The following is a 25,419-nucleotide window of genomic DNA, read 5'->3' on the forward strand; positions in this document are numbered from 1 at the left end:
TAACAATGTATTTGGGTTACTATTTGGCTGAAAAAGGATATCACAAAATCTTGTAAATGAAAATTCCCTTAAACACAGTTTTTAAGGTTTAGTATTTTATCTTCCACGAGACATTGTAATTTTAACTAGTGTTCTGTCTGGGAATTACAGTTTGCGTGCTGATTCCCGCAAAGGGGCAAAAATTTGTGAAACGACTCGGCAACTACCATCCAATTAGTAAAAGTGAACCGTGGTTACTGAGAACGCTGCAGCTGTTTTTTTCTGTGGTACTTTGTACCTATATTTATTGGAGTATGACGAAATTCCTATCGTGTCTACTCATTATCTATAACATTGTATTTAATATCATTTCTTTTATTTCAGATTTACTGTACTTGCATTTTATATTCTGTGTTTCTATCAAACAGATGCTGAATTATTCATTGGTTACTAAAACATGTGTTTCCTAACCATACCTTATTAATGATGGATGTACAATTTACAGTTTTTAATTACTCAGGTAAAATATCTGCTTGGTCGTTTTCATATTTGCCTAACGTAGTAGAAGTATCACACGTTGCAAAACTGTATTCAATATTAGATACCGGTATCTGTAATTTTTTAACGACGAATTTGATTAATTTTATTGAAATAATGTAAAAAAGTATTTGTAAGTAGTAACAAATTTTGATTCATGGTTGAAAAACAAGTAAACAGCGTTTTTCATTTACTAATTTTCGCTTGTTTCCAATCGATTTTCGGCGTATTGGCCCTTTGTCGGTAAACAAGTGACTAGTGTCTGCAAAAACTGTAGTGCGTAAGATATGGAGTATTACAAAGATACTGTCAACTTTTAGAAAATCTTTGCTCATAACATTACGTGAGAAATCTCATTGCTTGCGAAAGCAGCAAACATGTTAAATTACCCCGTTAAAATAAAATTTACGAGACGGACAGATTCAGACACAGCACATAACGAGAACACACAATGTGAAAATATATTTGTTGTATGACTGTATAATACTAAATGGATGCTATAGAATTATGACGTCTTTGGAGAACGGAAAATCTCCTCGATAAAATCAGCATGAATTCCACTAACAAAGATCTCGTGTCGCTCCATGAGTTTCACAGCGCTGTAGATGACGGCACGTAGGATGATGCCGTGTTTCTTGACTTCATAAAGGCATTTGATACCGTTCCAAATTGTCGTTTAGTGAAAAAAAAATACGAGCTTACCGGGTATTGCACCACTGTATGCAAGACTTTCTTGGAGACAAACTCAAAACGCCGCTCTGAACGGAAAAAAGTCGACAGATGAAAGATAATTTCTGGCGTACCCCTAGGAAGTGTGATAGGACCGTTACTATTCTTTTTTTTGCGGGGGGGTGGGGGGTGAGGGGTCATCAGCCTTCTGACTCATTCGATGCTGCCCGCCTCGAATTCCTCTTCTGCGCTAACCTCTGCATCTCAGAGCAGCACGTGCAACCTACGTCCTCTGCTATTTGCTGGATGTATTCTAATCTCTGTGTTCCTCTACAGTTTTTGCCTTCTAATGCTCCCTCTACTACCATGGAAGTCATTCCCTCATTTCTTAACATACGTCCTATCATACTGTCCCTTCTCCTTATCAGTGTTTCCCACATATTCCTCTCCTCTCCGATTCTGCTCAGGACCTGTTCATTCCTTATTTGTTATGTCCACCTACTTTTCAACATTCGTCTGTAGCACCGCTTCTCAAACGCTTCGATTCTCTTCTGTTATGGTATTCCCGTAGTCCATGTTTCACTATAATAAAATACTGTACTCCATACGTACGTTCTCAGAAATTTCTTCCTCAAATCAAGGCATTAGCATTAGTAGACTTCTCTTGGCCAGGTATGAGCTTTTTGCCACTGCTAGTCTGCTTTTGATGTCCTTCTTGCTCCGTCTGTCATTGGTTATTTTACTGCCTAGGTAGCAGAATTCCATAACTTCATCTACTTCGTGACCATCAATCCTGATATTAAGTTTATCGCTGTTCTCATTTCTACTACTTCAAATTACCTTCGTCTTTCTTTTTACTCTCAGTCCATACTGTTTGCTAATTAGACTGTTTATTTCATTCAGTAAGTCATGTAATTCTTCTTTACTTTCACTCAGGATAGCAAACTTATCGGCGAATCGTATAATTGATATCCTTTCAGCCTGAATTTTAATTCCACTCCTGAATCCTTCTTTTATTTTCGTCATTGCTACTTCGATGTACAGATTTAACAGTAGGGGCGAAAGACTACATCCTTGTCTTATAGAGCACTTAGTTCTTGGTCGTCCTTTCTTATTATTTCCTCTTGGCTATTGTTGTACATATTGTATATGACCCGTCTCTCCCTATAGCTTACCCCTATTTTTATCAGAATTTCCAAGGTCTTGCACCATTTTACATTATCGAATGTTTTTCCCAGGTCGACAAAACCTATGAACGTGCCTTGATTTTTCTTTAGTCTTGCTTCCATTATTAACCACAACGTCAGAAATGCCTCTGTCTTGCCATTATCTTCCCTAAAGCCAAACCGATCGTCATCTAGCGCATCCTCAATTTTCTTTACCATTCTTCTGTATATTATTCTTGACAGCAACTTGGATACATAAGCTGTTAAGCTGATTGTGCGATAATTCTCGCACTTGTCATCTCGTGCCGTCTTCGGAATTGTTTGGTAGATTTTTCTCCGAAAGTCAGATAGTATGACGTCAGACTCATAAATTCTACACACCAACGTGTACAGTCGTTTTGTTGCCACTTCCCCCAATGATTTTAGAAATTCTGATAGAATGTTATCCATCCCTTCTGCCTTATTTTATGTTAAGTCCTCCAAAGCTCTTTTAAATTCTGATTCTAATACTGCGTCCCCTATCTCTTCTAAATCGACTCCTGTTTCTTCTTCTATTACATCAGATAAATCTTCCCCCTAATAGAGGCTTTCAATGTATTCTTTCCACCTACTCACTCTCTCCTCTGCATTTAATAGTGGAATTACCTTTGCACTCTTAATATTATCACCCTTGCTTTTATGTGAGCGAAGGTTGTTTTGACGTTACTGTATGCTAAGTCAGCCTTATCGACAATCATTTCTTTGTCGATTTCTTCATATTTTTCATGCAGCCATTTCGTCTTAGCTTCCCTGCACTTCCTATTTATTTCATTCCTCAGCGACTTGTATTTCTGTATTTCTGAGTCTCTCGGAACATTTTTGTGCTTCCTCCATTCATCGATCAGCTGAAGTATTTCTTACGTTATCATGGTTTCTTCGCAGTTACCTTCTTTGTACCAATGTTTTCTTTCCCATCTTCTGTTATCGAACTTTTTAGGGATGTCCATTCCTCTTCAACTGTACTGCCTGCTGAGCTATTTCTTGCTGTATCTGTAGCCGTAGAGAACTTCAAGCGTATCTCGTCATTCCTTAGTACTTCCGTACCCCACTTCTTTGCGTATTGATTCTTCCTGACTAATATCTTGAACTTCAGCCTACTCTTCATTACTACTATGTTGTGATCTGAGTCTATATCGGCTTCTGGGTACGCCTTACAATCCAGTATCTGATTTGAATCTCTGTCTGACCATGATGTAATCTAACTGAAATCTTTCCGTTTCACCCGGTATTTTCCAAATATACCTCCTCCTCTTGTGATTCTTGAACAGAGTATTCCCTATTACTAGCTCAGAACTCAATTAATCTTTCCCCTCTCTCATTCCTTGTTCCAATCCCATATTCTTCTGTAACATTTTCTTCTACTCTTTCCGCAACCCTACCAATGAAATGTTGGCAGTAACACACTCTCTGCCATTCCTTCCTATTCATAACGAAGCCTACTCCCGTTATACCATTTTCTGGTGCTTTTGATATTACCCTATACTCATCTGACTAGAAGTCTTTGCCTTCTTTCCACTTCACTCCACTGATCCCTACTATATCTAGCTTGGGCCTTTGTATTTCCCTTTCCAGATTTTCTAGTTTCCCTACCACTTTTAAGCTTTTGGCATTCCATGCCCCGGCTCGTAGAAAGTTATTATTTCGTTGATTATTCAATCTTTTTCTGACGGTAACCTCCCCATTGCTCCCCATTGCCAGTCCCCTCCAGGAGATCGGAATGGGTGGAATGATACAGTAATCTCAGGAAGAACCTCTCCGTCGTGAAAAGACTGCAATAACTAATTGCAGATTACTGATGCCCAATGACATCTATCACTCCCTCTATTGAAGGTCATTCTGTATGTCTTAACACATTTACCACCCTATCCCTTCTTCTTGTCAGTCTTTTTCAATAACATTGGGTGTGTGAGCGACTCGCCTTTATGACGGCTTGAACTCTGCTGGAGACACTTTCATTGTGGTAGCTGAATGTATGCGGAGGAATGGCAGAACATTCTTTCTCAAGAACAAAAAGAAAAACGTATTTAGTGAAGTTCGGCGCTGGGTCTAGGGCAAAGTAGGCGTTTTTACTCTCCGAAAAGGAGTTGCATTGGATTCAGAACGTGACCCTGGGAAAGCCAGTCAATTACAAGAATCATATTGTGGACAAACCGTTGGACGTATATGCTAATTTATACCAAGGTTCACTGTCATCGTGATACAATCATCATCTCCAAATAGTTCCTGTATTGTACAAAGTGGTGTAAAATGTGTTCATTGTGTTCATATCCTTCCACACGTTTTCAGTTACCGGACACATGTCCTGTGGATACACGTCACGTGTCTTTAATGCAGTGGTTTCCATTGCCTTTTGCATCCTTATGGCGTTGATCTTTGTTGTTTCTTCCGGCTTTAGGAGCGGTTTCCACTCCTAGGACGAGAGAATGCCCTGAATCTTTTCCGCTCCTCCGTCCTCTTTGACAGGGTCGTTGGCAGAATGAGGGTGACCTCTTATGCCGCAAGTCTTCGGCCACCAGTGCTGATTATTAATCAAAATTTAAGCAGCGGCAGTATTCGAAGGCTTAACCTAAAAATTTTCGATTATGGATTAATGACTCTACCTCAAGACAAGGGATGCAAACACTTTTTCTAGTCTAGAGACTAGTAGAAGGTGTCGGGAGCCCTTTAAGACAGTTCGCAAATGATGCGATCGACTATATGAAGGTACCAACGCAAGAAGAAAATATCGATTTGCACAATGACCTGCAGAGGCGGGTGGTGCAGGCTCTGGCAGTTAGCTCTGAACGTATATGAATGTAACATGCTGCGCATACACAGGAAAAGAAATCCACTACTTTACAAAATGGTTCAAATGGCTCTGAGCACTATGAGACAACTGCTTAGGTCATCAGTCCCCTAGAATTGAGAACTACTTAAACCTAACTAACCTAAGGACATCACACACATCCATGCCCGAGGCAGGATTCGAACCTGCGTCCGTAGCGGTCACGCCCACACTGTAGCGCCTAGAACCGCTCGGCCACACCGGCCGGCCATTACTTTACAACTACACTATTTATGACTGCTGCAAATAGTATCACCGTGTAATGTCTAGAAGCAACCATCCAGAGCGACCTTAAATAGAATGTTTACATAAATCAAATTGTAGGAAAAGCAGATGCCGGACTGAAATTCACAGGAAGAGTCTTAAAGAGAAGTAGCTAATTCACGAAGGAAAGGCTTACGAATCTCTTGTTCCATCGATTCTTGAGTATTGTTTATCGATCTGGGATTCTTATCAGGTAGGCCTGATAGAAGAAATAGAAAAGATCCAAGGAAGAGCGACGCGTTTTGTCACGGAATCATGAAGTTAGCGCTAGAACGTTAGAGGGACGCTCAATAAACTCTACTGGCGGACGTTGCAAGAGAGGCGATTTTCATGACAGAGGTTTACTATTTAAGTGTTAGGAGAGTAGATCCTGCGCAGCGTCAGGCAACATATTTCTTCCTCCCACAAACATCTCGCGAAATGACCACAAAGAGAAAATCCGAGAAATTAGAGATAATACTGAGGATTACCGACAGCGACTCTTCTCTTCCTATGCATGATTCACGAACGCATCAGGATAGGAATGGGGCGGGCGGGGGGGGGAGGGGGGGGGGAAGGGATCAGTTATTGGTACCAAAGTGTCCTCCGTCTCACGCAGTTAGGTGACTTGCAGAGTATGATTCCTCCGATATAAATGCAGATTAAACTATAGCAATCTAACACTTTTGGGGCGTAACACGAGTCATGTGCTCTCGATTTGTCATTTTCCACCAAATATCACGACCAAGAATTCTGTGTGTCTCAGCAATAACTATGGTTTCTTAAATATTGGCGTCTCTTCTGGTGACTAGTCAGTTGGCTCCTGTCGATGGGTCAGTACGCCGATACTCGGTCAGAAGTAAATAAATGTGAGTTGTGTGGCGTTTCTTCTATTGGGGGTTTAGAAATACAATTAAAAATCAAATCCAAAAGCCAAAATCACACATGGACCATCAATAGCAGCACGAGAAGCAATGCCTTTAACTTTATTCTTACCTGTGATAACAGCAGTCTTCAGCTCAACGTTGTCTATAGCCTTACTCATTGTCTCGCGCAAGCGTCAAAGACAACGATAGCGAAACCCCATTGTGAACAGTTCAATGCTGTTGCACCTGTACAACTCCAGACCACAGCCGCACTGACGTCAGCTCCGCGAGGCTGTCTTTCTGTTCCAGCACTGAGAGAAAATTTGGAATAAACTGAGAGAAAATTTGGAATACGTTTCACATAAATTTTCTTAGCATGTTATAGTCTTAGGTGGAGATTTCAATTTACCAGATATAGACTGGGACACTCAAATGTTTAGGACGGGTGGTAGGGACAGAGCATCGAGTGACATTATACTGAGTGCACTATCCGAAAATTACCTCCAGTAATTAAACAGAGAGCCGACTCGTGGAGATAACATCTTGGACCTACTGACAACAAACAGACCCGAACTTTTCGACTCTGTAAGTGCAGAACAGGGAATCAGTGATCATAAGGCCGTTGCAGCATCCCTGAATATGGAAGTTAATAGGAATATAAAAAAGGGAGGAAGGTTTATCTGTTTAGCAAGAGTAATAGAAGGCAGATTTCAGACTACCTGACAGATCAAAACGAAAATTTCTGTTACGACACCGACAATGTTTAGTGTTTATGGAAACAGTTCAAGGCAATCGTAAAATGCGTTTTAGACAGGTACGTGCCGAGTAAAACTGTGAGGGACGGGAAAAACCCACCGTGGTTCAACAACAAAGTTAGGAAACTACTGCGAAAGCAAAGAGAGCTTCACTCCAAGTTTAAACGCAGCCAAAATCTCTCAGACAAACAAGCTAAACGATGTCAAAGTTAGCGTAAGGAGGACTATGCGTGAAGCGTTCAGTGAATTCGAAAGTAAAATTCTATGTACCGACTTGACAGAAAATCCTAGGAAGTTCTGGTCTTACGTTAAATCAGTAAGTGGCTCGAAACAGCATATCCAGACACTCCGAGATGATGATGGCATTGAAACAGAGGATGACACGCGTAATGCTGAAATGCTAAACACCTTTTTCCAAAGCTGTTTCACAGATGAAGACCGCACTGCAGTTCCTTCTCTAAATCCTCGCACATACGAAAAAATGGCTGACATCTAAATAAGTGTCCAAGGAATACAAAAGCAACTGGAATCACTCAACAGAGGGAAGTCCACTGGACCTGACGGGATACCAATTCGTTTCTACACAGAGTACGCGAAAGAACTAGCCCCCTTCTAACAGCCATGTACCGCAAATGTCTACAGGAACGGAAGGTTCCAAATGATTGGAAAAGAGCACAGGTAGTCCCAGTCTTCAAGAAGGGTCGTCGAGCAGATGCGCAAAACGATAGACCTACATCTCTGACGTCCATCTGTTGTAGAATTTTAGAACATGTTTTTTGCTCGAGTATCATGTCGTTTTTGGAAACCCAGAATCTACTCTGTAGGAATCAACATGGATTCCGGAAACAGCGATCGTGTGAGACCCAACTCGCTTTATTTGTTCATGAGACCCAGAAAATATTAGATACAGGCTCCCAGGTAGATGCTATTTTCCTTGACTTCCGGAAGGCGTTCGATAGAGTTCCGCACTGTCGCTTGATAAACAAAGTAAGAGCCTACGGAATATCAGACCAGCTGTGTGGCCGGACTGAAGAGCTTTTAGCAAACAGAACACAGCATGTTGTTATCAATGGGGAGACGTCTACAGACGTTAAGGTAACGTCTGGCGTGCCACAGGGGAGTGTTATGGGACCATTGCTTTTCACAATATATATAAATGACCTAGTAGATAGTGTCGGAAGTTCCATGCGGCTTTTCGCGGATGATGCTGTAGTATACAGAGAAGTTGCAGCATTAGAAAATTGTAGCGAAATCGGGAAGATCTGCAGCGGATAGTCACTTGGTGCAGGGAGTGGCAACTAACCCTTAACATAGACAAATGTAATGTATTGCGAATACATAGAAAGAAGGATCCTTTATTGTATGATTATATGATAGCGGAACAAACTCTGGTAGCAATTACTTCTGTAAAATATCTGGGAGTATGCGCGCGGAACGATTTGAAGTGGAATGATCATATAATATTAACTGTTGGTAAGGCGGGTGCCAGGTTGAGATTCATTGGGAGAGTCCTTATAAAATGTAGATCATCAACAAAGGACGTGGCTTACAAAACACTCGTTCGACTTATACTTGAGTATTGCTCATCAGTGTGGGATCCGTACCAGATCGGGTTGACGGAGGAGATAGAGAAGATCCAAAGAAGAGTGGCGCGTTTCGTCACAGGTTTATTTGGTAACCGTGATAGCGTTACGGAGATGTTAAGCAAACTCAAGTGGCAGGCTCTGCAAGAGAGGCGCTCTGCATCGCGGTGTAGCTTGCTCGCCAGGTTTCGAGAGGGTACGTATCTGGATGAGGCATCGAATATATTGCTTCCCCCTACTTATACCTCCCGAGGAGATCACGAATGTAAAATTAGAGAGATTCGAGCGCGTACGGAGGCTTTCAGACAGTCGTTCTTCCCGCAAACCATACGCGACTGGAACAGAAAAGGGAGGTAATGACCGTGGCACGTAAAGTGCCCTCCGCCACACACCGTTGGGTGGCTTGCGGAGTGTAAATGTAGATGTAGATGTAGATGTCTCAATGCAGAGCGCTCAAAGAGTAAACAGTACGCCGACTCAATTGAAACTGCCCTCAACGGGAGCCAAATATTGCAGTCTTCAAATAAGCGCAATTGATACTGAAACTGTCAATGATATGGCCCAGTATCTGTATCTGTTTGCATAGTTGGTTAACTTCTTCCATTCAAGAAATCTAAAATTCAAGTTCTCAGAGATTCTATAACTTCCAAAGAATGAATATGTCTTGCAGTTCTCTTAACTATTTCTGTAACTAAAACAAGCAATTCCACTGTAGCTCACTCTGCAAAACAATAACATCACTTCCTTACTACCATGCAACTAACCTCAGTCTATTAATAGGAGCAGACAAGTTCTGTAACACATTTTAATATATTTTCGAAGGAATTATATGCGCATTGCTAGTGGTGTTTTTCCTGTCTACACTTCTGATCACTTACTCAGTTTAAATTTTATTACGAGGGCAGTTCAATGAGTAATGCAACACATTGTTTTTTTGAAACAGGGGTTGTTTTATTCAGCATTGAAATACACCAGGTTATTCCCCAATCTTTTAGCTACACAACACTATTTTTCAACGTAATCCCCATTCAATGCTACGGCCTTACGCCACCTTGAAATGAGGGCCTGTATGCCTGCTGGTACCATTCCACTGGTCGATGTCGGAGCCAACGTCGTACTGCATCAATAACTTCTTCATCATCCGCGTAGTGCCTCCCACGGATTGCGTCCTTCATTGGGCCAAACATATGGAAATCCGACGGTGCGAGATCGGGGCTGTAGGGTGCATGAGGAAGAACAGTCCACTGAAGTTTTGTGAGCTCCTCTCGGGTGCGAAGACTTGTGTGAGGTCTTGCGTTGTCATGAAGAAGGAGAAGTTCGTTCTGATTTTTGTGCCTACGAACACGCTGAAGTCGTTTCTTCAATTTCTGAAGAGTAGTACAATACACTTCAGAGTTGATCGTTTGACCATGGGGAAGGACATCGAACAGAATAACCCCTCAGCGTCCCAGAAGACTGTAACCATGACTTTACCGGCTGAGGGTATGGCTTTAAACTTTTTCTTGGTAGGGGAGTGGGTGTGGCGCCACTCCATTGATTGCCGTTTTGTTTCAGGTTCGAAGTGATGAACCCATGTTTCATCGCCTGTAACAATCTTTGACAAGAAATTGTCACCCTCAGCCACATGACGAGCAAGCAATTCCGCACAGATGGTTCTCCTTTGCTCTTTATGGTGTTCGGTTAGACAACGAGGGACCCAGCGGGAACAAACCTTTGAATATCCCAACTGGTGAACAATTGTGACAGCACTACCAACAGAGATGTCAAGTTGAGCACTGAGTTGTTTGATGGTGATCCGTCGATCATCTCGAACGAGTGTGTTCGCACGCTCCGCCATTGCAGGAGTCACAGCTGTGCACGGCCGGCCCGCACGCGGGAGATCAGTCTTGCTTGACCTTGCGGCGATGATGACACACGCTTTTCCCAACGACTCACCGTGCTTTTGTCCACTGCCAGATCACCGTAGACATTCTGCAAGCGCCTATGAATATCTGAGATGCCCTGGTTTTCCGCCAAAAGAAACTCGATCACTGCCCGTTGTTTGCAACGCACATCCGTTACAGACGCCATTTTAACAGCTCCGTACAGGGCTGCCACCTGTCGGAAGTCAATGAAACTATACGAGACGAAGCGGGAATGTTTGAAAATATTCCACAAGAAATTTCCGGTTTTTTCAACCAAAATTGGCCGAGGAAAAAAGTGTGTTGCAATACTTATTGAACTGCCCTCGTATCTTCAGTGAATGACCTAGCCTGTGACAGTGTAAGAGTATTACGTCAATCAGCATATTATACAGAGCAACGGTTGACGAGTTATAACTACTCAACAGAACGACATATTCGGAATAAGATTCCATCACGATCCAGGAAATACTTGTCCGAAAGAACAGACATCACGCATTCATATACAGGGTGATTATAATTCAAGCTGCTCACCAGAGTTCGCATGAATGGTATCAACAAGCCAGTAGGGGATTTCTAGAGACCCGGGCTGCATGTGTCGCGATGTTTTATCGAAAGTAAAGCGAAAAAACTGGTCCAACTAAAAGATTCATATTTCTTTGCGTACTACACGAATATGTAATAAAAAATGGGGGATCCTATTTTAAAAAACGCAGTTGATATCCGTTTGACCTATGGCAGCGCCATCTAGCGGGCCAACCATAGCGCCATCTGGTTTCCCCCTTCAAGCTAGACAAGCTTCGTTCTTTGTAGTTTTTTCGTTTGAATTTTATTTCGTGAGATATTTGGCCCGGTCATGATCAATGGACCACCCTGTATAGGCGTTGCCGACCGCAGCGCCGTATTCTGTCTGTTTACATATATCTTCATTTGAATACGTAAACCTACATCAGTTTCTTTGGCGCTTCAGTGGATAATACTTGCAATCAAATTGGAATTTTCCTCTGGATTTAGAGTTTAGCTTGCGATTTAGTCTGTAATCTGATTTCTTTGCATTTCTGCTTTCAGATTATACTTAAAAATGAATATAAAAACACAAAACAAATAAATTTTTAAAATTAACGTAACATAAAAAACGTAAATTAAATAAAAAAGCATTCTTCGTACGTAGCATGAGAACTGGTTATTGTCTTGTGGGGTATGTTCTGGAGCTTTTTTCTGTTTATTATTGTGTTATCGTAAAAAAAAAAAGTAACCGGGAGATCCTGGTTCGAATCCCGATCCGGCACATGTTTTCACTCGTCGCGCTGATTTTGCATAAAGTCCCGATGAAGCTGACATCACCACTTTTCTTTCCTTTTCTTTTTCCACCTCCACTTCCAGTTTAAAAAATACTTGTTCTGTTATAAACCCAGCCGTGGATCACACCTAGCATGCCAGAGTGGAAGCACGCCACTTGTCTCTGCACAGCGAGATAAGTTTTTAAAGTGTGGCGTAATATTGTCCATGGTATGCACAAAATTTTTACATTTTGCTATGAAACTTGTATAGCTGATTCATGTTACTCTAGCTGCTATATATGCAATGACACGAATTATGTAATGTACTGCATTTACTCTGATATGGCAATGCTATAATGTTTGTTTTGCTAGTAATGATATCTGACTCCGTATTTCATGTAATTTGGAGACACTGTGCCAGAATGTCGAGCTACGTTTGTATATTATTCTTTAGGTCGGAAGATAATCATAGCCGACCAATATTTATTACCTACTTAATACTCTTTTGTGATCCGTAACTGGATTTATTACAAAACAAGTACAACAGTTTCATCTTGAACAGCTGCAGTGGCATCCCCAGATGCATGTTGTGGCTCTGCTGTCACAGCAAACACGGGTGTGCCCTGGTATTTGTTTCCTAAGCGCTTCCGCCTAATACGTGGCATCGTGACAGCTAACTCCAGAACATTTTTAGAACACAATAATATGTGCTTTATTCTCTAGTTCTGACTTAACCTTGTGTCTCAGCATTTTTTCTGTATAAATTCTCCTTATTGTTCTGGCATTTACATGTGGGAAAAATGCCTTATCTATCATACACATGTTCTACGGCTCTCTTCCATTTCTTTCTGTCGCGAACAGTGTTTACCCTTATTGTGGTAAGGTTCATACTAGCTGAGTGCTCTCGGATACGTGCTCGGTAACTCTTCCTCTTACTCAGACTACTACTTGCAGAATGTCATTCTAGGTTGTATATTTTGCTTCATTCTTGCTATATGTCCAACGTAGTTCAACCTTCTCTTCTTCAGCGTTTCGACGATGTTACAGTGTTTATACATCTCTCGTTATTCATTTTTTTTTCTTGTCGTCCACTCCTCGTAATTTTAATGACATACAGGTCTATAAATTTTCCTTAGTAGTATTCTTCCTAGTATTAATAGTTTTTCTTCAACTTTGTTTCTATATTTTAGTGCTTCACATTAGCAGAATGTTGACGGTACAAAAGTCTATCGACACAAGCGAACATTGATATTAATACTGAGTGATATTTGTGGGGTCACCGCCAGACATCACACTTGCTAGGTGGTAGCTTTTAAATCGGCCGCGGTCCGTTAGTATACGTCGGACCCGCGTGTCGCCACTATCAGTGATTGCAGACCGAGCGCCGCCACACGGCAGGTCTAGACTAGAGACTCCCTAGCACTCGCCCCAGTTGTACAGCCGACTTTGCTAGCGATGGTTCACTGTCTGCATACGCTCTCATTTGCCGAGACGACAGTTTAGCATTGACTTCAGCTACGTCATTTGCTACGACCTAGCAAGGCGCCATATTCAATTACTATTGATATTGTGAATCATGTACCGTCAAGAGCGACGTTCATCATTATTGGATTAAAGTTAAGTATGAAACTAATTACGTCCGCTTTCTGAATTCTCATTCCTTGTCATGTTCCAGACCTCACGTCAGTATAGTTCTTCCCTCCTCACGCCAGTCTGCGTGAGCTAAACGCGTGCATTTCGGCCTCCTCTAGTAACACGGTGTTGGCTCTTCAGCTAACACAACAATATTTTTTAAAGACATTGATAAAACTAAAAAGTGGTTTGTTTATTGTTTCTAGACTGGCATCCACATGGCCCAGTTACATTAATGAGACCACTTCCTATGTCCGACGTCAACGTGGAACAACCACACTGAGAATGCAGGTGGCAGCACTAGCAGTGGACGGTATACAAAGCGAGTAGGGGGACGCAAAAAACAGTACATTCGTTGTCGTAATGTCGAAATCGAACGATTTATCTGATGTCCAAAGAAACATGATCATTAGCTCGCGGGCCAAGGGTGGAAGCATTTCCTAATCGGCTAAGTCTGTAAACTGTTTGAACGCCGCCCTGGTTAAACTGTACCATGCGTGGTCAAATGGAGCCGAGACCACGGTGGTACACCATGGGCCAGGAATGATAGGGGTGCGGTGGAGATGTGTGTGGGTGAATAGACGTGCAACCGTTGAGCAAGTGACTGAAGAGATGAACCAGTGGGCTGCCCACAGCGTCTCCTCAACGGCCGTTTGATGAACGTTGTTTTGTATGGGTCTCCCTAGGAAGTGCCTGTTTCGTGCACCCACGCTGACTGTTGGCCATTAGCGACAAACTCTGGAATTTTCACGCCAATACGGCAACTGGACGTCCACTGAGTGGTGAAAGGTGGCGTTTCCAGTCTAATCATCACGTTTCATGTTCCGTACAACAGATGACTGTTGGCGTGTCTGACGTGAAATGCCTGAAAGCAAACACCCTGCAGCAAGAATAAGTCTTAAACCCATTTGTGGCCCTGCATTTTTAATAGCTCATCGTATATCTGGTCTTCACCACAAGCCTTGTTATTGTTTAATTTCTTTATTGATTGTTGTATTTGATTTAATGTTGGGGTGATTATTGTGCTTCAACTGTGTAAGGCTTTTCAAGTTTAAAGTCAGGCCATGAATCATTGCAAAAAAAATGGTTCAAATGGCTATGAGCACTATGGGACTCAACATCTTAGGTCATAAGTCCCCTAGAACTTAGAACTACTTAAAACTAACCAACCTAAGGACATCACACACACCCATGCCCGAGGCAGGATTCGAACCTGCGACCGTAACAGTCCCGCGGTTCTGAATCATTGTAGTTGAGTAGTTGTAAAAATTATCTCTTCCATCATAATCGTTCTTGTTGGTCAGTCCAACGAATATATATATATATATATATATATATATATATATATATATATATATATATATATATATACTCCTGGAAATAGAAATAAGAACACCGTGAATTCATTGTCCCAGGAAGGGGAAACTTTATTGACACATTCCTGGGGTCAGATACATCACATGATCACACTCACAGAACCACAGGCACATAGACACAGGCAACAGAGCATGCACAATGTCGGCACTAGTACAGTGTATATCCACCTTTCGCAGCAATGCAGGCTGCTATTCTCCCATGGAGACGATCGTAGAGACGCTGGATGTAGTCCTGTGGAACGGCTTGCCATGCCATTTCCACCTGGCGCCTCAGTTGGACCAGCGTTCGTCCTGGACGTGCGGACCGCGTGAGACGACGCTTCATCCAGTCCCAAACATGCTCAATGGGGGACAGATCCGGAGATCTTGCTGGCCAGGGTAGTTGACTTACACCTTCTAGAGCACGTTGGGTGGCACGGGATACATGCTGACGTGCATTGTCCTGTTGGAACAGCAAGTTCCCTTGCCGGTCTAGGAATGGTAGAACGATGGGTTCGATGACGGTTTGGATGTACCGTGCACTATTCAGTGTCCCCTCGACGATCACCAGTGGTGTACGGCCAGTGTAGGAGATCGCTCCCCACACCATGATGCCGGGTGTTGGCCCTGTGTGCCTCGGTCGTATGCAGTCCTGATTGTGGCGCTCACCTGCACGGCGCCAAACACGCATACGACCATAATTGGCACCACGGCAGAAGCGACTCTCATCGCTGAAGACGACACGTCTCCATTCGTCCCTCCATTCACGCCTGTCGCGACACCACTGGAGGCGGGCTGCACGATGTTGGGGCGTGAGCGGAAGATGGCCTAACGGTGTGCGGGACCGTAGCCCAGCTTCATGGAGACGGTTGCGAATGGTCCTCGCCGATACCCCAGGAGCAACAGTGTCCCTAATTTGTTGGGAAGTGGCGGTGCGGTCCCCTACGGCACTGCGTAGGATCCTACGGTCTTGGCGTGCATCCGTGCGTCGCTGCGGTCCGGTCCCAGGTCGACGGGCAGGTGCACCTTCCGCCGACCACTGGCGACAACATCGATGTACTGTGGAGGCCTCACGACCCACGTGTTGAGCAATTCGGCGGTACGTCCACCCGGCCTCCCGCATGCCCATTATACGCCCTCGCTCAAAGTCCGTCAACTGCACATAGGGTTCACGTCCACGCTGTCGCGGCATGCTACCAGTGTTAAAGACTGCGATGGAGCTCCGTATGCCACGGCAAACTGGCTGCTTATATTTTATGACCCACCGTCTAATTTCTTATGGTGGGTCGTATATTGCCACTTAGCCGCTGTGACTGGGTCCGGGGTCCGCAGTGACTGAAAGTAACACCACACCGGCTCCCGTCCCCACTCACACCGTTGCCCGTGTCCCGCCACGTGGAGGCGGGCTCTGTTTAGATCCATTTGATTTTTTTTTTTGTGCAGCATTAGAAAAACTTATAACTAATACAAAATCAAGTAAGATATTAATAAACAAAACGAAATTAAATATTTAGAAAGAAGGAAGGAAGAGAACTGAATAGAGAAGTTATAGGTATAATATGGCCCGTCACCTGGTTGTGGGCGGCGGCCCGGGTCTTGGAATGACCCTCAAGACGCTGGCCGTTGCTCACCATGCTTTTAACATCTACCATCCTAAAAACTACCTTAACTAGAAGAGATTAGGGTACGTTAAAGCTAGAAACTAAGACTAAGACCTCCATGTCCAGCCGGCTAAACTATTTACGATATACAATAGAGAGGTAACTGATTTTGTGCTTGGCTCAAAGTTGCTAATGAAAGGGTACTCGTGGTAAAAGTAATAAGGTAATGACGCTAACGGTTTGTGTTGAGCCTGCAAGGCTCCTAGTAGAGTACATCAGGTGCGAGCACCTCCCGGCCCCGCCGACAACACGACCTGAACGGTGGTTTTCCCCGATCTACCATAGGTATCCGTCGGGTTGGGCTCAAAAGAGAGGAACCACAATTAAGATCCTTCCATCCAGGACGTGCGCCGCCTCCTACCAGGGGGGCGTGGGTCCCTTGAAGAGGTGCCCAACTTTAAGCTTCAGATGAGAAGTTCTTAGTATAGTGGAGGTTGAGGTATAGGCTGTGTAGGTTAAAGACTGCGATGGAGCTCCGTATGCCACGGCAAACTGGCTGACACTGACGGCGGCGGTGCACAAATGCGGCGCAGCTAGCGCCATTCGACGGCCAACACCGCGGTTCCTGGTGTGTCCGCTGTGCCGTGCGTGTAATCATTGCTTGTACAGCCCTCTCGCAGTGTCCGGAGCAAGTATGGTGGGTCTGACACACCGGTGTCAATGTGTTCTTTTTTCCATTTCCAGGAGTATATATATATATATATATATATATGTACAGGGTGAGTCACCTAACGTTACCGCTGGATATATTTCGTAAACCACATCAAATACTGACGAACCGATTCCATAGACCGAACGTGAGGAGAGGGGCTAGTGTAATTGCTTTATACAAACAATACAAAAACGCACGGAAGTATGTTTTTTAACACAAACCTACGTTTTTTTAAATGGAACCACGTTAGTTTTGTTAGCACATCTGAACATATAAAGAAATATGTAATCATTACCGTTTGTTGCATTGTAAAATGTTAATTACATCCGGAGATATTGTAACCTAAAGTCGACGCTTGAAACCTCCGACGTTCAGTTGCGTGTTGTAAGAAACACGGGCCACGGTCGGCGAGCAGCATCTGCAGGGACATGTTTACGATGACGACCGTGTTTAGGAGTGTGGCTGTAGTGCACTGTTGTGGTTTGGTCTAGCTGACGCAGTGTCCGCATGTAGCGCTTGCTGCTATTGTTATTCTGCATTCGTCTCCGCACGCAGACCAACTGTAGTACACCGTGCTACCAGACGTCTGTGATAGTGTAGTGTTGTAGGAACTGTGACCATGGTGTATTCGAACTCTGAAAAGGCGGAGATGATACTCATCTATGGCGAGTGTCGACGAAATGCAGCTGAAGCCTGCACGGTGTATGCAGAACGGTACCCGGACAGAGAGCATCCAACGTGCCGCACATTGCAAAATATCTACCGCCAACTGTATGCAACAGGTATGGTCGTAGCACGCAAACGGGTCCGTAACAGCCCCGTCACAGGAGAAGCTGGTGCCATGAATCCACACATGAGTACACGGGACTTTGCGAGAGCCGGTGGACTGAGTCAAAGTAGTGTCATGCGCATACTGCATCGTTACCGCTTTCACCCGTTTCATGTGTCGCTACATCAGCAATCACATGGTGATGACTTTAATCATCGAGTACAATTCTGTCAATGGGCATTAACAGAGAATGCGTTGCAGTTCTACCTGTTTACAGATGAAGCAGGTTTCACAAACCACGGGGCAGTGAATCTACGGAACATTCATTACTGGTCCGTGGACAATCCTCGCTGGCACAGACAGGTAGAGCGACAGCGACCGTTGACTGTAAATGTATGGTGCGGAATCATTGGCGACCACCTCATTGGTCCTCACTTCATTGCAGGGGCCCAAAAAGCTGCAACATACATTGCGTTTCTACAGAATGATCTGTCAACGTTGCTCAAAAATGTCCCGCTGGAAACGCGTCGACGTATGTGGTATCAGCATGATGGTGCACCTGCACATTCCGCAATTAACACTAGGCTGACCCTTGACAGGATGTTCGACGGGCGTTTCATAGGACGTGGAGGACGCATAAACTGGCCAGCCCGTTCTCCTGATCTTACACCTCTGGACTTCTTTCTGTGGGGTACGTGAAATGAGAATGTGTACCGTGATGTGCCTACAACCCCAGAGGATATGAAAGAACGTATTGTGGCAGCCTGCGGCGACATTACACCAGATGTACTGCGGCGTGTACGACATTCATTGCGCCAGTGATTGCAATTGTGTGCAGCAAATAATGGCCACCACATTGAACATCTATTGGCCTGACATGTCGGGACACACTCTATTCCACTCCGTAATTGGAAACGGAAACGTGTACCTCACACCTCATTGTAATGTACATGTTCGTCAGTGAAAAATACCAATAAAAAGGTGTTAGCATGGGGATGTAATGTGCTGTTCCAGTCTCTTCTGTACCTAAGGTCCATCACCGTTCCCTTTGTATCCCTACGTAATTCGGTGCTCTCCGATACACACGATCGAACAGCGGAGGAGTGGTACTCAAGCGTCAACTTTAGGTTACAATATCTCCGGATGTAATTAACATTTTACAATGCAACAAACGGCACTGATTACGTATTTGTTAATATGTTCAGGTGTGCTAACAAAACTACCGCGGTTCCATTTAAAAAACGTAGGTTTGTGTTAAAAACATACTTCCGTGCATTTTTTTATGGTTTGTATTAACCAATTACACTAGCCCCTCTACTCACTTTCGGTCTGTGGAATCGGTTCGTCAGTATTTGATGTAGTTTACGAAATATATCCAGCGGTAATGTTAGTTGACTCACCTTGTATATATATAACTTTAATTGATTTTAATGCTTAAACTACTGGCCATTAAAATTGCTACACCACGATGATGACGTGCTACAGATGCGAAATTTAACCGACAGGAAGAAGATGCTGTGATGTGCAAATGATTAGCTTTTCAGAGCATTCACACAAGTTTGGCGCCAGTGGCGTCACGTACAACGTGCTGACATGAGGAAAGTTTCCATCCGATTTCTCATACACAAAAAGCAGTTGACCGGCGTTGCTTGGAGAACCGTTGTTGTGATGCCTCGTGTAAGGAGGATAAATGCGTACCATCACGTTTCCGACTTTGATAAAGGTCGGATTGTAGCTTACTGCGATTGCGGTTTATCGTATCGCGACATTGCTGCTCGCGTTGGTCGAGATCCAATGACTGTTAGCAGAATATGGAATCGATGGGTTCAGGAGGGTAATACGAAAAGTCGTGCTGGATCCCAACGGCCTAGTATCACTAGCAGTTGAGATGAGATGCATCTTATCCGCATGGCTGTAACGGATCGTACAGCGACGTCTCGATCCCGGCGTGATGGTATGGGGTGACATTGTTTACACGTCTGGGTCACCTCTTGTTCGCATTGACGGCACTTTGAACAGTGGACGTTACATTTCACATGTGTTACGACCCGTGGCTCTACCCTTCATTCGATCCTTGAGAAACCCTACATGTTGCAGGTCCTGTACGGGCCTTTCTGGATACAGAAAATGTTCTACTGCTGCCCTGTCGAACACATTCTGCAGATCTCTCACCAATTGAAAACGCCTGGTCAATGGTGGCCAAGCAACTGGCTCGTCACAATACGCCAGTCAATCGTGTTGAAGCTGCACGGGCAGCTGTACCAGTACACACCATCCAAGCTCTGTTTGACTCAATGCCCAGGCGTATCAAGGCCGTTATTACGGCCAGAGGTGGTTGTTCTGGGTACTGATTTCTCAGGATCTATGCACCCAAATTGTTTGAAAATGTAATCAAATGTCAGCTCTAGTATAATATACACTCCTGGAAATTGAAATAAGAACACCTTGAATTCATTGTCCCAGGAAGGGGAAACTTTATTGACACATTCCTGGGGTCAGATACATCACATGATCACACTGACAGAACCACAGGCACATAGACACAGGCAACAGAGCATGCACAATGTCGGCACTAGTACAGTGTATATCCACCTTTCGCAGCAATGCAGGCTGCTATTCTCCCATGGAGACGATCGTAGAGATGCTGGATGTAGTCCTGTGGAACGGCTTGCTATGCCATTTCCACCTGGCGCCTCAGTTGGACCAGCGTTCGTGCTGGACGTGCAGACCGCGTGAGACGACGCTTCATCCAGTCCCAAACATGCTCAATGGGGGACAGATCCGGAGATCTTGCTGGCCAGGGTAGTTGACTTACACCTTCTAGAGCACGTTGGGTGGCACGGGATACATGCGGACGTGCATTGTCCTGTTGGAACAGCAAGTTCCCTTGCCGGTCTAGGAATGGTAGAACGATGGGTTCGATGACGGTTTGGATGTACCGTGCACTATTCAGTGTCCCCTCGACGATCACCAGTGGTGTACGGCCAGTGTAGGAGATCGCTCCCCACACCATGATGCCGGGTGCTGGCCCTGTGTGCCTCGGTCGTATGCAGTCCTGATTGTGGCGCTCACCTGCACGGCGCCAAACACGCATACGACCATCATTGGCACCAAGGCAGAAGCGACTCTCATCGCTGAAGACGACACGTCTCCATTCGTCCCTTCATTCACGCCTGTCGCGACACCACTGGAGGCGGGCTGCACGATGTTGGGGCGTGAGCGGAAGACGGCCTAACGGTGTGCGGGACCGTAGCCCAGCTTCGTGGAGACGGTTGCGAATGGTCCTCGCCGATACCCCAGGAGCAACAGTGTCCCTAATTTGCTGGGAAGTGGCGGTGCGGTCCCCTACGGCACTGCGTAGGATCCTACGGTCTTGGCGTGCATCCGTGCGTCGCTGCGGTCCGGTCCCAGGTCGACGGGCACGTGCACCTTCCGCCGACCACTGGCGACAACATCGCTGTACTGTGGAGACCTCACGCCTCACGTGTTGAGCAATTCGGCGGTACGTCCACCCGGCCTCCCGCATGCCCACTATACGCCCTCGCTCAAAGTCCGTCAACTGCACATAGGGTTCACGTCCACGCTGTCGCGGCATGCTACCAGTGTTAAAGACTGCGATGGAGCTCCGTATGCCACGGCAAACTGGCTGACACTGACGGCGGCGGTGCACAAATGCTGCGCAACTAGCGCCATTCGACGGCCAACACCGCGGTTCCTGGTGTGTCCGCTGTGCCGTGCGTGTGATCATTGCTTGTACAGCCCTCTCGCAGTGTCCGGAGCAAGTATGGTGGGTCTGACAACCGGTGTCAATGTGTTCTTTTTTCCATTTCCAGGAGTGTATTTGTCAATGGATACCCGTTTATCATTTGCTTTTTTTCCTTGGGGTAGCAATTTTAGTGGCCAGTATTGTATCATGTACACAAACTCGACTGTTTTCGAAGTATGAAGTCTTGAAGTGCGAATGTGGGCAGAGATGGCTCTTGACACTGTGTACAGTTCCAATACTGCAAAGGGTGCTGTTCCGTAAATGGTTGATAATTGCTAGGTGTATTAACGGGAACCACAAGAAAAAGCGTTGGTAAATGGCGGGGCTAGCACGCTTAACTGACACTGCGCGTCCCAGCTCGGCGCGCTCCTTCGGAATGGCCACGGCTTGACTCGGGTACGTCGGTGTGCGCAGGCGCAGGAGCAGCAGCTGAGGCCGTACCCGGCGGAGGTGGAACCCGGAGGCGGCGGGCGGGAGCGTGCGCGGCTGGGGCTGGTGCTGCCCCTGGAGGCGGCGGGCCGGTACCGCGTGCGCTGCGTGGCACGGCTGGACCCCGTGTACTTCAAGAGCGCCGAGACGAGCGTGGAGGCCACCGAGCGGGCGCCGCCGCCGCTGCAGCTGGCGCCGCCGCCGCCGACGCGCCTCAGCTGGGGGCTGCTCGACGACGAGTACCCGCACAGTGAGTACACCCGGCAGCCTACCCCCCAAGCGCTGCACGCACAGTGAGTATGTCCCACACGTGTCCCACCAGGCACAACATGCACTGTGAGCCCGCCCTAAACAAGTCCCCAGACGCTAGTCACACAGTGAGTACACCCCACACCCATCCCCCAGGTTCTACACTCACAGAAGGTACACCCTACCACATCTGCCAGGCACTACATGAACTGTTTATATGCCTCACACCCATCCACCAGGCATGCACAGTGAGTACACCCTACACCTGTCCCCCATGGACTACACACATTGTCTATACTTACAACTGCCTCCCCCCCCACCTATCAAGCATTACACATGCAGTGAGTATGCCCTACATGTGCCCCAGCTTCTACATGCACACTGTGGATACCTCATACCTGTCCCACCAGGCACAACATGCACAATCATCACGCCCTTACACAAGTCCCCAAGGCGCTACAGGAACTGTGAGAAGGCGCTGCACCTATTTCCCAGACGCTACACACACAGTGAGTACACGCCACAGCCATCCCCCAGGCACTACACTCACAGGACGGACAACCTACCACAAATCTCCCCAGGCACTACATAAACAGTTTATATGCCTCACACCCATCCCCCAGGCATGTACAGTGAGTACACCCTACACCTGTCCCCAGGCACTACACACAGTGTCTAAACCCTGCAACTGCCTCCCCCCCCCCCCCCCGCAACCTATCAAGCATTACACATGCAGTGGGTATGCCCTACAGTTGTCTTAGGTGCTACATGCACATTGTGTACACCTCACACCTGTCCCAACAGGCACAACATGCTCTGTGAGTACACCTTACAGAAGTCTCCAAGGCGCTACATGCACAGTGAGAATGCCCTAGACCCACTTACCAGATGCTACTCACACAGTGAGTACACCCCACACCCATCCCCCAGGCACTACACTCACAGAAGGTACACCCTACCACATCCCCCAGGCACTACATGCACAGTTTATATGCCTCACAACCATCCCCCAGGCATGCACAGTGAGTACACCCTACACCTGTCCTCCATGGACTACACACATTGTCTATACCTACAACTGCCTCCTCCCGCCCACCTATCAAGCATTACACATGCAGTGAGTATCCCCTACACGTGACCCAGGCGCTGCACGCACAGTGAGTATGTCCCACACGTGTCCCACCAGGCACAACATGCACAGTGCGCACGCCCTACACAAGTTCCCAAGGCGCTACATGCACAGTGAGAATGCCATACTCTCATTTCCCAGACGCTACACAGACAGAGAGTACACTCCACAGACATCCCCCAAGCACTACGTGCACAGTGAGTATGCCCTATACCTGTCCCCCAGGGGCTACACACACAGTGTGTATACCCTACAACTGTTTCCCCCCTATTAGGCATTACACGTACAATGAGTATGCCCTACACTTGTCCCAGGTGCTACTCCACATTCTGTACACCTCACACCTATCCCTCAGCCACTACTGGCATAGTGAGTGTGCCCTACCCACCTCCCAGGCACCACATGCTCAGTGGGTAGGCCCTACCCACCTCCCAGGTACTACATGCTCATTGGCTATGCCCTACACCCACTCCAGGCGCTATTTTCTCTGTGAGTATGCCCTTCACTCATCCTCCAGCGACTACACCATGCTTTGCAGTGCCCCTTCAGTCCTCCCTCCCTCCCTCTCTTTATTTTTGTCACCAGTTCACTGATTCCTTGGGTGCAGGTTGCTACAACTTCCTCTCCTCCATCTCAAAGCAGAATTTACAGCCAAAGTCGTCAGTTATTTGTTTGTTCTCCAGTCACTGTTTTCCCCTACTCCTTTTACCCCCTGCCGCTACCTGTAGTACCATGGGGATTATTCCTCAATGTCGCAACACATGTCCTTTCACCCTGTCCTTTCTTCTTTTCTGTTTGCTCCACATATTTCCTCCCTCATCGATTCAGTGGAGAAACTCATTTTTTAGCTTATCACTCTGTAAGATTATAGTGCTTCTCAATATGAACAGAGTGGGCTGGAAATACCCATGGAATGTTATGCTGACATAAATGACCTGTTTTCTATGTGCAGATTGACCTGTATATTAATTTTGTAACACAGTTTGGTTTTAGGCATAGTTTAACACAGGTAAACGTACTTAGCTAAACAGTTGTTTGGGAATTCGAAATTATTTATCACCTAGTAGTGTGCAGGATCCATTTCACAGAGGGCAGCATGCAATCCACGTAACTGGTCTCTTATCTTCAGCATACTTTTAAAAAAATTTTGAGCAAAGAAATTTGGACCAAATGGGCAGTTCTAAGCTTGTGGAGTAGAAGAGCTGCTGATACAAGAACTGTTTAACTACTGTTTTAAAAGAATTAATTTGTTTTTTTAAATTCCAAAGACAATGAATTTTAATACTAGAACTTAATTGTGTCTGTTGTACGTCAGGCAGTACTTTTATTCACTTTTGCTACAAAATCATGTCAGTTTAATTTTTTAAATCAAAGTAACTCCTTTAAGTGAATCAAAACATCATTAACTTGTGTGTATGTAAAATTATTCAACTAAACCTCTACAATAAATCTAGAAAAGGCATTTCAGAACTTACAACAATATAATAACTTGAAAGATAAACAAAAAATCTCGTAACTAGAGCAACTACTTTCCCAGTAAGCGGAAGTATGGCACCTCATAGACAAAATGAGACACTTCTCATAGCAGAATTAATGCTACATTGCGCCCTCGCTTGCATCATTTACACATGCCACCTTATGGTTGCCAACTGGACCTTGCATAGTATAATAGTGCAATGTTCAGCACATAGTAATAGCTCGTGCAAGATAAAAGCTATTAATCACTTATAATCACCAGGAAACCTGATTGTACATATAATCTTTTGATACTTAAAACCACCAGGGCTTGTCATCAGTCACTGACACTTACTTCATTTAATCTCAAACACAGAACTGAAGTCACCAAAAATGTTTATTAAGTAATAAAACAAGGAGCCCAGAATTAAGTATAATGGTCAACTTAATCGGCAGAAATACCGTGGGCGCTACCATTGC

At 45.2% G+C, this 25,419-nt stretch overlaps 1 protein-coding gene across 1 annotated transcript in view; it reads left to right on the plus strand.

Moving 5' to 3' along the window:
* The window catches only part of LOC126203535 (uncharacterized), an 849,800-nt gene extending 827,397 nt beyond the window's left edge, over positions 1 to 22,403 (plus strand). Inside the window, exons 5-6 of the mRNA XM_049937860.1 lie at positions 22,092 to 22,259; positions 22,296 to 22,403. Of these exons, the coding sequence (XP_049793817.1) occupies positions 22,092 to 22,259; positions 22,296 to 22,403 (276 nt within the window). The remainder of the gene's footprint in view (positions 1 to 22,091; positions 22,260 to 22,295) is intronic.
* Positions 22,404 to 25,419: the final 3,016 nt, after the last annotated feature.

The sequence above is a fragment of the Schistocerca nitens genome, chromosome 9 (assembly GCF_023898315.1).
Source record: "Schistocerca nitens isolate TAMUIC-IGC-003100 chromosome 9, iqSchNite1.1, whole genome shotgun sequence".
NCBI lineage: Eukaryota > Metazoa > Arthropoda > Insecta > Orthoptera > Acrididae > Schistocerca > Schistocerca nitens.